General features: G+C 38.0%; 1 protein-coding gene across 1 annotated transcript; it reads right to left on the bottom strand.

Moving 5' to 3' along the window:
• Nucleotides 1-2,776: 2,776 nt before the first annotated feature.
• LOC139980947 (uncharacterized) lies at nucleotides 2,777-11,429 on the bottom strand. The gene is made up of 6 exons (XM_071993013.1): nucleotides 10,906-11,429; nucleotides 10,359-10,389; nucleotides 7,936-9,598; nucleotides 6,350-6,608; nucleotides 5,024-5,769; nucleotides 2,777-4,261 (listed from the first exon to the last, which is right to left on the bottom strand). The coding sequence occupies exons 1-6, from the start codon at nucleotides 11,404-11,406 to the stop codon at nucleotides 3,472-3,474; spliced, it is 3,990 nt and encodes a 1,329-aa protein (XP_071849114.1). The 5' UTR covers nucleotides 11,407-11,429; the 3' UTR covers nucleotides 2,777-3,471.
• Nucleotides 11,430-13,360: the final 1,931 nt, after the last annotated feature.

The following is a 13,360-nucleotide window of genomic DNA, read 5'->3' as shown; positions in this document are numbered from 1 at the left end:
TCACACCTGCATACTGAGCCATACTCGATGTGTGATCAAACTTTGGATTGCATGGTGAGATCCCTGATAGGAGCCAATAACGATGCTGGAACCTATTACATCTTAATAGATAATGGGCGAAAACGAGGACAAGAAAGGAGTCGGGGGTCATGCACACATTAATTCAACAAATGTAGGTTCTATTGATAGGGTTAGGCATAATATCGACAGCATGTGGTTCATATCCTCTGCAAAATTCTGCGCCTTGTTAAAATCATTACCTCAAAAATAGCAATTTCTGGAGATATCTTCAGATCGAATTAAGCATCAAATGTGGCAGCATTTTGCATCTAGCCCATCCTCCGTATGCGAAAATTTTCCAAAGGGGAAGGGGCAGTGGCGGCGGAACCGGGGGACTTGGGGGGCTCAGCCCCCCTCCCCCCAATGAAAAAGTTGAGGGGGCAAATGCATGATAAGCCCCCCCCCCCCAATATTTACCAACGTGCATCTGCCCATTTTTCAATGCATACTTGTATTTCTGTCCGATGCACACGTATACTATAGAGGTGTAATAATTTTAGTAAATGCTGGGGGACCCTCGGCCCGTCCCCTGGCTATAGACCACATTGTCACCCCAGGCGCGTCTTCAAGCCTCGTGAAAAGTGGAAGCAGTGAGTGTGAGTACCGGTAAGCGCAACACAACTTCGTCTTAGGCCAATGACTTGCTTCATTTCAGCCATTTCTCCAAAATCCCCTTTCTACACTCAAAAACGTCTTTGCGAGTACACTACGAGTAATAGCTACTCTCTTAAAACACCATCGAATATACATATTACAATGTTTTTACAGACTTTTACGTGCAATCTGAGAAATTGCAGGCTTGAGACCCATATTTTAGGGCTAGGTATTCGCAGCATAAAACACTCGGGAAGTGCCGTTTCCGGCCATCTAGGGGTTTGAAAAACCCAAAATTTCCTTGTACGATCCGCGCCAACCAATGGTGGCGCTCCGCTTAGATAGTCTCTACACCTTAGCCCCCCCCCCAATAATTTTCCCGTTCCGCCGCGCCTGGATGGGGGCACCCCCTCCCCTTAGACCCCTCCCCAGGACGGCGATCCGTATCCACCTAAGTGCCCCCATCAAATGCTGGTGCCCCCCCTGTCCCCCCCCCCCAGACTGAAAAGTCTGGTGACGCCACTGCTGTACCGTAGTTCATGCTTCACACGTTTTTCAGATTCGAAATGTAAGGAATAACCAGGGAGTTGTTTTGGAACTCCCAGTAACTTTACTCCGGTTGTGAAAAATAATAAATCATGTACAAAATCAATGATGGGTTTCAAGAGAAACTATATGAGTGATCATATAAAAATTCAAATTCCTTTCCGACTTGCTACCTTATCTTTGGAATTGCAATTGTTATGGTTAAATGTGTTAATAATAATAGCTTATATAGCCATGGCCATTGGTGACGTGACGGCAACTACTGTGATTTTGAATTTGTCGCTTTCGGACTTTGTTACTGAAGTTGCGAAGTTTGTGTGGGTCTTGAGCGATGCTTTGGTTCCGTACGCATAGGCGTAGGAGCCTGATTTGATTGGGGGGGGGGGGGCTGTAACGACTTGCCCGAAAAATATAACCAAAATTTTTCGCGCGGTACGCGCGCGTTCAACATGTTATTGTGCTATCATATAGGCATTCATCGGTTATTACATCACATGCTGATAACCAATTAATGCCTATATGACATACACAATAAGATGTTAAACGCGCGCGGGGCGCGCGAAAAATTTTGGTTCTATTTTCCCTGTTATTACCCTTAAGGCTTCCATATTGGTTATAATTATTGGAGAAGTCGTTACAATAATAACGATAAAAAAAATAATAATATCAGTTTAACCATTGAGAAACACATTGCAAATTATTCTTCTTTCCGTAGGTGCCCGAAAAATTCTCAGCATATTGCCCGAATTTTCACCAAAATAATTGAAAAACACATTGTAAACTTTTCTTCTTTCAGTATGTGCCCGAAAAAATTCTCAGCATATTGACCGAATGTTCAACAAAAATTTTGGTGGGGGGGGGGGCTGCAGCTCCCCCAGCCCCCGCCTCCTACGCCTATGTCCGTACGAAGCTGGTACCGTTTGCACTTTGAGTGGGGCCTTTCACCGCTGTGCTTTAACTACATCCGTTATTATTATGATCCAAGTTGGGACCGCCTACAGCTTGTTTCCAATCCTTGCGGTACCGTGACCAGACCGTCAAGCGTGCTATATTAATATCCATATATGCCTGGTTGAATTGTCTTGCTTACTTACATTTTCGTTGAGACCATCTTATTTCGGGGTTTTCCCTGTGCTAATTTATGAAGATGGAACTACGAACTCGCAGATATGCAATGATACCAGACTACTACATATTTGTTTACTGTTCTTGGTTCACAGATTTCGCGATACCATTGGTAGTGCTATCATTACCAATTTCAGTCTGATTTACAAACTGCGAACATCAACGATGGAAAAATTCCCTTTGTAAAAGAGTCTCTGATTTCTGTCTTGTACATCTTGCTTTATTTGCAAATTATGAATCAACTCAGTTGGCTGCCATTTTATGTTGCAAAAGCCTGGAATATCGACCAAGCCTTACCTGAATGGCTCATAATTGTAGCTACTATAAACCTTTCATTATATTCATTCATTAATCCGTTTATGTATGGATTTATGTCACGAAAAATCAGAAATAGACCAAAGAAGTTAAGTACATGTTGAAGGAAATAATCACAAGAATAGGGGCGAAGAGATCACCTTATTTTCATATATTTTCATGGTCACATGATCAAGATACATAAAATATGTGTGTGATTACATGAATTAATTTACATACGAGGGGAACTCAAACCTGAATACAATCATTCAGCTAATAAAGATCTTTTATATAAAACATTGACAGAAACATACTCATCACCAATGTGTTAATAGCAACTGAAAATCATCTGAAAGGACTTTGTTAATGAAGGAGCTGGGACAGATGGATGTCAGATGATGGATGAGTTGGTGTTGAGGACATGGTGGTGCCTTCTCCACATCACCAAACTTAGAAACACATACACATTTTAAGCAATGCTTACATTACCTTACACACATAGGAATTGTATTGGTAAACTTAAGACATGATTAATTAGTGTAATTTCACTAATAATCCCACAATGTTAAATCATGTTGGTTCATGGAATGGATTCTTCATTTGGTTATAAATAATTCCATTGATATGTGATAAATTTTAATCAATAATTTGTTTGGTCAATTATTTCATGTTAAATACTGCCAGTGCTCCTACTATGAATTATCAAGCTCCAAGTTCAAGGACATTCTTCATGCAGTGCAATATAAACACCCTCCTTGAAGGGGGGGGGGTGGGGGTCTCTAAGCATTTGCTTCCTCTGCTCATTGGGTAAACCTGGCACTCTAGGTAAACCTTTTCCACTCCTGTAGTTTATTAGGTTGATGACAGCTTTCCAATTGCATCTTTCACAATTGATTTAATTTCTTGGAACAATTCTTCATGAAAGGAGGAGCTAGCAGACAAATCTAAAAAGCTGCTGGCCTGGACAGATTCATTCAATAGCATGAATTTCAGGCAGTATCTCCATAGTGATCTGCAGCCATGAGAAACAGACAATAGGCAAATCTTGGAAACATTTTCTGGAGCAATCTGCCTTTGCAGACAATATTTGGTAACATTTTCTTGTAAGTCGGATAAAAGGAATCTTCCTGCAATGGCCAGAATTTCCATCCCTGTGTTGAGACTGACGCTATTAAAGATTTCACAAAGTTGCCACTGGCAACCATACAGGTCATGTAAAATTATCTCCATGGCAACTTTGGATATATGAGGTATTTTGATCAAGTTTTGCTTTGACTCTTTGTAGGATCCTTCCAGCATACGATTAAAATATTGTGATCTTTGGCCCAAGATTCTGCGATTAGCTTGAACAAAACTGCCATCGTCTAACAGAAGTCTGACATCCAGCGGGTCGTTTGAACAATCTTTATTACAGTTTATTTGATTACTGACTTGATTACTTGCAACTTGTTCTGCCTCAAATTTCTTCAAGTTGCTATAATGATCCTCTCTGAGGTGCACTTTTGATGTTCGAGACAAACTCTGTAAACATTTGACAAGGATGGTTGCTTTCTCAGCTGATATGTATGGAGACTGCAGTAAGGCTATCAACTGCTGCAGAGCGTTACACTCAATCAGGAGAAACACAAGACTGGAAGCAGATCTAACAATTCAAAAAGACAAATCATGTATTTGTAAGTGTCTGAGTGAGAGAAAATGTCTCCCAACAATAATAAAAAAATAAGGTGGGGAAGGGAGAAGAAAGATAGTGAGGGAAGGAATACCTGTCTCCCAACAATACTAAATATATTAGGTGGGGATGGGGCGGGTAGAATGATAGTGAGGGAGGGAATATCTGTCTCCCACCAATACTAAAAATATAAGGTGGGGTGGGGGGTGGAGAAGAATAATTGTGAGGGAGGGAATACCTGTCTCCCAACAATACTAAAAATATTAGGTGGGGTAAGGGGGGGGGGTAGAATGATAGTGAGGGAGGGAAAATATTAGGTGGGTTGGGGGAATGGTAGTTAGGGAGGGAATACCTGTCTTTCAAATGAAGATAAAATACTTGATAGATTTTCAAACATAAATGCCATCCTCACAAAGTTCTTTGCTAATTTTCCTAGTCTACTGTTTACTATCAAACGAACATGTGCTAACAAGGTAACTGGGGTTTACAATGGAATTTGTGTGCAAACAAGGAAACTGGGGTTTACAATGGAATTTGTGTGCTAACAAGGAAACTGGGGTTTACAATGGAATTTGTGTGCTAACAAGGTAACTGGGGTTTTACAATGGAATTTGTGTGCAAACAAGGAAACTGGGGTTTACAATGGAATTTGTGTGCTAACAAGGTAACTGGGGTTTACAATGGAATTCATGTGCTGACAAGGTAACTGAGGTCTTACAATGGAATTCATGTTACCTGCACAAAATTGAAAGAGCATCAAAAGCAGCCAACTTTCTTGACATTTCTGGTGAGTTGAAGAGATGATTTAATACTCCCAGTCCAAATCGGCTCTCAGCAACATCAGCTAGCTTCTGCACAAAGGAGCAAGAATACGTTAGAGCACCTTCAGATGGACAAGTCTTTGTCTTCTTTGGTTTCTGCTTGTCAGCTTCAATTGAGGTTCCTACAACAGAGGTAGTTCTTGTTGACTCCTTACTGCACTCTCCTATCAATTCATTCCCCAATAGACAGTTATTCCAGCTTGTGTTCACATAATGAGGAATGCCATCCATCATTAAATGTTCAAACACAAGGCGACTACTGAGAACACTATTTAAAATACTGGTACTCTTGTGTTTGAACTGTGTAGAGTACACAGCTAGTTTAAGCAGTGTGTCGATCACATTAAAATTGGCAAGTTTTTCAAGTGTGTCAACAATAAATGAACATTTATAGAGCAGGTGTAATGCATATTCCTCTGGTTTGCTAGCAAGATTATCCAGTGGCAGGTCCTCAATAACCTCTGATTCATAGTTAGAATCCACTGAGGGAGAACGACTTCTCTTTAATGGGCTTTGCAGAGATGAAGAAGGTGACAGGGTTGAAGGAGTTAATATGCTGGATGGTGCAGCAAGGTTTGAAATGCACTTAACAGAATCCACAGATGTGGTCTCATCTTTCAATGTGATCTTTTCTTCTGATGTGCATCCACTGGATTCATCCTAAAAAGACAATTTAAAGTGCATTATGAGTGAATACTTTGTTTCATTCTGGAAAGAACAAAGAACACATTCCCAAGCTACCCAGTATTAGACATGCTGGGCTGCTCTCCATTGGCTTGCCATGGCTGCTGGTCAGTAGTCATAGTCTTGTAATTTAATGAGACAAAAGATGAAAACCTGTTCTAATTAATAAGTATAAATAGAAAGGATCACATAAACAAAGATAATTATAAGGCTTTTATGGGTTTTTTTTTTTTTTTTTGGGGGGGGGGTCACTGGTTTGATTCCTTTTCGGACAATGAACTTTTTTCAAAAGTTCCTTAATGGCAGCCCTTGGATTTAATAACTGGTTACATATACTGATGGACATGTGCAATGAAAATGAATAGAAAAGTCTGAAATTGATAACCAACTACAAAAGAATATACTTTTCGTGTACAGGTTACACACTAATGTTCAATAAACACAAAGGAGCCAAAGCAAACAACTTTTTATTTGTCAACAAAGCAAACAGAAATCTGTTGTTTTTTGCATCCATTAGGTTACAAAGGCAATAAAATGTCCAAATGTATTTCCTCACAAGATATTGAGAACATTCCTCTTCCTCCTCATCCTCATCCTCATCATCACTGACAATAGGGGAGTACTGAACTTCCTCTTCTACCGTCTGCTCAGTCCAGGAGACATCACTGTATGGTGACATTGATCGCTCTGAGAGATACTGATATTTTGGAATATCTCTCTCCACAGAACTAGACCTGGATGAAAGGTTGCTCTGAGGAGACAGACCTCGGTAACCTTGTTGTTCCCTTAAGGTAAATACACTGCTCCAATCCACACTGTTAAGAAAGGTCAAATATTGTTGCCAAATTAGTGATATTTTATCAGACTTACACATAGGTATAAGACGTATAAAATCAAACGAGTAATATGAGGCACTAATTCTGTTACCTGGAAAACTTTCCGTATTAGTATTATCCAATGTTTAAAGGAATTCCATACTTGTCAAAATTGTCTTCATTATTAAATTGAATTGAAGCTTTACTTGTAAAACTAAGGAAGTGCAGCTTGATCAATGATGGGATTTAAGAATTGAATACAAATGTTGTTTTAATGACTGTGACATACATTCAATAATCATACATTCATGTTGCATTGATTCCTACTACTCCCTACAGACCTTCATTATTGAGAATAGTACTGTGTAAACTGTGTGTGGATGCATCAGTTCGACCCTCATCATAGAGAAGTTTGTTCATCTCTGTAAACTTGCTAATTCCATTACTACTTCCAGATGACTGATAAGAATAACAAATACAATAACAATCTACCAAATATGTGATACAAACATCATCTTCTGCTACCAGTCTCCCACAGACTTAAATAGTTGAATTATGGACTCACATGGACTCTCACATACCAAACATGTGATACAAACCTCATCTTCTACTACCAGTCTCCCACAGCATTAAATAGTTGAATTATGGACTCACATGGACTCTCACATACCAAATATGTGATACAAACATCATCTTCTGCTACCAGTCTCCCACAGACTTAAATAGTTGAATTATGGACTCACATGGACTCTCACATACCAAACATGTGATACAAACATCATCTTCTGCTACCAGTCTCCCACAGACTTAAATAGTTGAATTATGGACTCACATGGACTCTCACATACCAAACATGTGATACAAACATCATCTTCTACTACCAGTCTACCAGAGACTTAAATAGTTGAATTATGGACTCACATGGACTCTCACATACCAAACATGTGATACAAACTTCATCTTCTGCTACCAGTCTACCAGAGACTTAAATAGTTGAATTATGGACTCACATGGACTCTCACATACCAAACATGTGATACAAACTTCATCTTCTACTACCAGTCTACCAGAGACTTAAATAGATAAATTATGGACTCACATGGACTCTCACATACTGTACCAAACATGTGATACAAACCTCATCTTCTACTACCACATACAATACTTCAATAGTTGAATATTGGACAGTACCAGACTTGCTGACATCGTAAGGATTAGGAGGTAAAGGGAACAGTCTGAAATACTGTATTAATGCATATTCATGAAGCCTTGTGGTGTTTCTCATAATGGATATATAATATGATTAGTTTCAAAGTGAAAAACAAACCTTGGTGGTGAATATGGAGTTGGACTTTGATCCAGAAAGCATGAATATTCATCATATATGTTTGCATCAATCTCCCCAACTGGACTAGTTGCACTAAAAGATGTATTTTGATCACCTTCAACCGAACAACTTTCAAACTGAGCAGTTCCACCACGATATTCCTTTTGCGGGGTTGTTGTGGGTGTCAACAGTCTTGACTGTTCTAGAGCAACATCACCAATTACCACAATAGGAGGAGAAGAGGCAGTGCTTGAGAGTTTTTCAGATGTAGAGTCTTCTTTGGATGTCATTGTTATAACATCAAGACTCTTAGTCTTGCCAACAGTTTCATCAAGATGGTTGGATGTGACTTTAACCTTGGAATATTTCTTCATGGTAGGAGAGAGTTCAGAGAGACTTTTTGTTTCTTCAGAAGACAAACAGGTGGAACTGAGAGATACTTCACTAGTATCAGCTTTGTGTGTCTGCAAAGAGGTGGAACTGAGAGATACTTCACAAGTATCAGCTTTGTGTGTCTGCAAAGAGGTGGAACTGAGAGATACTTCACTATTATCAGCTTTATGTGTCTGCAAAGAGGTGGAACTGAGAGATACTTCACTAGTATCAGCTTTGTGTGTCTGCAAAGCTGAGGAACTGAGAGATACTTCACTAGTATCAGCTTTATGTGTCTGCAAAGCTGCGTCTCTTGCAATGACTGTATGGTTTGGAATCTCTTCCAGATGAGCAATGTCTGCTTGACTAGAGTCTTGGGAGGCTACAGTTGAATGTGCTCCACTAATCAGCACGCTTTCAGTCTCTTCAAAACTGTAATTTGGCTTGACAAAGTGATTTAGTGGTACCTTCAATTCTCTGTCTACATAACCTTTCAAATAATTGATTAAGAATTCAATCAAACCATTAACACATAAGTATTTCAACGCGAGGTCATCATGATAGAAGTGAACCAAACCAGCTATCGCTATATGTTTCTCATGCACCACCTTCGAAGACTTTAATATGCTTAGTAAAACATCCAGCCCATTACTCTGTTTGACCTTGGCTCGATTTACAGACTCTTTACAACACATTGCCAAACACTGCAAATATGGTAAAGAAGTTTCAACCAATAAACTTCTGCAGAGTTCCACAAACTCTGCAATTTTGTTACATTTTCCTACTGCTAGACGTACTGCTTTACTATTCATTAAATTGTTTAAGAGTGCAAAAGCTTGGCCTGCGATGGACGGTTTGGTTGTTTCTTTTAATGTTAGTATGAGATGGATTGAACCTTCTGCTTGATTACCAACTGCATCCCACAAGTTTCTCCAGGAAGGTTTCTTAAGGTTATTGAAGTTGTATGGATGGGTGATCTCTGCAACAGTTTCTATGGACAGCCCAATAAGGTTCTCATCTGTTACTGTTAATGAGTTTAAGATAGCTTTAATACCACCATGATGAATAATGGATAAACGATGTTCAGATGTGTCGGCAAGAATTTTGAGTGCTCGTACTAAACTGTACTTTGTGTTAGAATCTCCAGATTCACATAGATGCTGAACAAGACAAGGAATAAATTCCTGCTTGTGAAAGCAGGCAGAAACCTCTGCTTGTTTGGATAGGTTTGCAATTGTTCTTGCCGTTCTGTTGATGACACCTTCATCACTTTCGTTTTTCAGTATCTTTGCTATGAAAAAAATAAAAGCAGTAATATTGTAATAAAGAGTGGCAATGAATTCATTGTGTATAGAACATTCACCTGGCTATAAATTGTTGTTGTTGCTAATATTGTTAGTTTTGTCTTCTCTGTTCTGAACATTTGTAACTTTCAACTATATACATGAGCAATGAGCACGTAGGAAACATATTTTTAATTATTATAACACTGAATATTGTGAAGTCATTGAATGAAAAAATTTGATGAAATATATAATAGTTAAATTTCACTAATATTGTCATCACTGGTCATCTAATAAGGGAACCATAGTTATATTCTGCAATGAACTTAATTCCAGATGTTATATGAACAAATCTGTGTAAAAGTTCAAATTTGACAGTTGAATCTCTTTTGCCATCCATTGATCTAATATCTTATAAGTTGCATATTCATTTCCTCTATGGATTGAGGTAATAATTGTACAGCCAGACTAGATATTGTGATAACCCTGAAAAAAAGCATTTGCCATAAAGAATAAGATATGTATGTTATCTTATACTTACAATCAGTATTATAATGGGATATTTGGCATGTTAACTCAGAAGTATTTTGTGAAATATTCCTGTATTTGAAGGTTAGGAAAGGAGAAACTGAACCATGCATACTGTACTGATTTCAGATCAATACTGCCAAAAGTTATAGTACTTGTCAGTATAGCAAAACATATTCTCCAAGTATTCAAATGACTCAATTACTAAAGCTAATGATTTTTGAATATTCATTATCTTACCTAAAATAGTAATACACCCAGCATCCTTCACCTGTTGAGATTTATAAAAAAAGGTGTAAGTGTATGTAAACACATTATATCCATAGGCCTGTGTACTCCATGTTACTTCCAGTGAAAGAGCTTTATCAACCTCTGAATTTTGAATGCATCTGAAGGCATTTGAAAGACTTTCAAGCATATATTCATGGAGAAAGATGACAATGACCAAGTTGAACTGAAAGCATATATCTGTGATACTTGTATGTTTGTATCTTTGCATGAAATGTCACTGTAATATTACACCTGGACCCCTATATCACTGTTAACAACCTCCAAGTCCTATGTTCCTTTCCATGTTCTTTTACATCATGTGTATTTTTATTTTAGCCCACTAAGTCTATGCACTGGAGTTGGGCAGTCTATTACTAATGTACAAACCAGTTAAAACTTAGCCTACATATCGGCATGTTTTATAGGATGGTTCTGTAGTGAGAACTTAACTCTATCTATCTAAAGTTAATGTTCACCGATCAAGCAAGTATGCTAAGGAATAAGGGTACTGGCTTACCTTTTGCTTACTGTCAACTTCAGTGCAGCATGTAGCAAGAATACTCACACACAAGTTCAGAATTTCTAGGCGTATTGTTTCTTCGGAGTCACTTTTCCTTAAATTACAACTTTCATCAGTTTGTTCAACCTCAGGACTTATATTCGGTACAGTCTTTACCTTGTTTTGATGTGACTTGCTATGACTGACTTTAACAGTAACGTTTATTCTGCTACTGCTGGTACTACTTGTACTTATGTTAGTACTTATGTTACTCATGTTAACTTTGTCGTCCTGTTTCGGTCCTTTTCTTGAGCCGGAGACGGTCTCTCGTAAAAGTTTAACCAAAATTTCGAGCCCGCCTGAGTCCCGAAATTGCACAATTCTTTCACAATAGTGTTTGCTTCTTATGTAATTTCTTGTGTCTCTCAGGGATTTAATTAAAATCTTTCTATCTCCCCTGTGTGCGTGAAGAAAAAAGTCTTGAAAAACAGAACCTCTGTTTGTCATGGACGTCGCCATCTTTGATAAAAGGAGAGGGCGTTTTCACTTTTAAGAATTTCATTTGCGGTATAAATTTATAAATTTCGTATGGAGGGCCAAACGTGCCATAAATATCTAAAACTAAAACGAGTTGGCATTTTCCCCCAACATATCACCATGAATAATATATAAAGTATCATATAACCATGTATGTATGTATGTTTTTTAGAACCTCTCGCAAGCAGGAACTCGAGAAGAAGCCATCATTGGCTTATCAAAGCCGCAAGCTGACCGAAGTCAGTCTCTTAGATTCATATTTAACGTCCATGATAATGAATTGTCAATTGTCAACAACTCTGTAACTGGACGATATACATTAATCTTGGAGTGACTCGAACTCGGGACCTTATGGTTGTAAGGCACGGGCGTTAACCACTGAGCTAACACTCCTAAACTATGAAGAGTTAAATATGAGCGAGTCATAATTTGTTACTGACATGCCGAATACCACAAGGAAAAAGACGAATACCAAAACAAAAAGACACGAAAATTATATCAACATGTCAGGTTCCATACATCAAACCGGTTAAAAGGATGATTTTTTTTCATGAAAAGGGAGGGGAGGGTTGAACAATTGATAGGCCTACAGACCTTCACATGTATACTGTATAATATTGCCACGTGGATGACGGTTCCTTTTTGAATTATTATTCATTATATTTATATTATATGATCTAACCACGCAGTGGACAATGTTCCGATTCTATATATGCTAGAAAGACATCTCGATATAACTATGGTGTCGAAATGATTTCTAGATGCAGAGCAAACTGTATAGCAGCCCATTGAGGTAATGCGTAATATGTATTAATAGTTCACTTCTTTCAACTGTCACTCATATGATAGAACTGTAGGTGTTAAAAGGCCTTTTATGTACAACGACACCGTGACGTGTTGTAATTTAAAGAAATTCGTTGCAGCTTCCTTGAATGAGAAATTGAATGAGAAATGAGATACAGGCAACAATTATATCATTTTGTATAAGAATTTAATTATGAAGAATGTTTATTTTGTTTGGGACCTTTTAGATAATGACGGGAGACCTCTTCCGTTTGAGTGTTTCAAGAGTAAAGTCCATATTAAGCGTTTCCCTTTTACCCTATATTGGGGTTTAATTGATAGTATCCCGAAGAGTTAGAGAGGGGCTGCTTGCGTTTGACATAATATTGATATGACAACATCATAGTGAAGTTATAAAAGCCTCATCAGTCTTTCAACTACCGTAGTTTATAAGCGTCATTTGCGTCGTCTCTCAAGCATACCAATCGCCCCTGAAAAGTGGAATGCGACCTTCATCAATTTAACCTCCGAAAACTGGCATCGGTTTTTTTTTTATAATGCCGAATTACACTGTCTCTGAAGGTAAACTTCAATATTTTCAGTTCCAATTTATTCATAGAATTGTTGCGACGAATCGGCTTCTTTCATTGATGGGTAAAAGTGATTCCGATCTTTGTACTCTCTGTAAAATTGAAACTGAGAATATTGAGAACATATTTTGGAAATGTCCCATAACTGCCTCTTTTATTTTAGATGTTGAAAATATGTTCCTTAAGAGGCAGTTTGAATCCAATAATCGATTAGTTTTTCTTTAAGTTCAAATTCAAATTCAGTATTGAAAGGTTGAACTATTTAAGAACTTGCAGATTAAGCAAAACATAAAGTTACATTTGTGGAGCTGTGGCACGAATTTTCCTTACGTCCTGATTTATTCGATAAGGCTTTTTATTTTCGATTCCGTTACCTTTACCCAATCTGTTTTACTACTTGTACATGTACTCGAAAAGTGTTGTTCCGTGTAATAAACTCAACAAATGAGGAATTTATATACGATAAATAAACCGAGGAAAAAATATATAAATAGAAAGATACAGGCCTCAATTCAAACAATCACTATAGACAAATGAATGGAAAACTTAAATTCATTATTTGT

The sequence above is a fragment of the Apostichopus japonicus genome, chromosome 15, assembly GCF_037975245.1.
Source record: "Apostichopus japonicus isolate 1M-3 chromosome 15, ASM3797524v1, whole genome shotgun sequence".
NCBI classification, from domain to species: Eukaryota; Metazoa; Echinodermata; class Holothuroidea; order Aspidochirotida; family Stichopodidae; genus Apostichopus; species Apostichopus japonicus.
This window is presented reverse-complemented; position numbering and strand designations above follow the sequence as displayed.

Bases quoted from the DNA above. Each gene is read 5' to 3' on its own strand.
- LOC139980947 (XM_071993013.1), bottom strand. From the start codon at position 11,406: ATGGCGACGTCCATGACAAACAGAGGTTCTGTTTTTCAAGACTTTTTT. The intron at 6,609-7,935 runs GTTTGTTTTTCA...CTTTCTTAACAG, and splicing joins ACTCCATATTCACCACCAAG to TGTGGATTGGAGCAGTGTAT. The intron at 5,770-6,349 runs GTGAGGAAATAC...TTGTCTTTTTAG, and splicing joins AGGAATGTTCTCAATATCTT to GATGAATCCAGTGGATGCAC.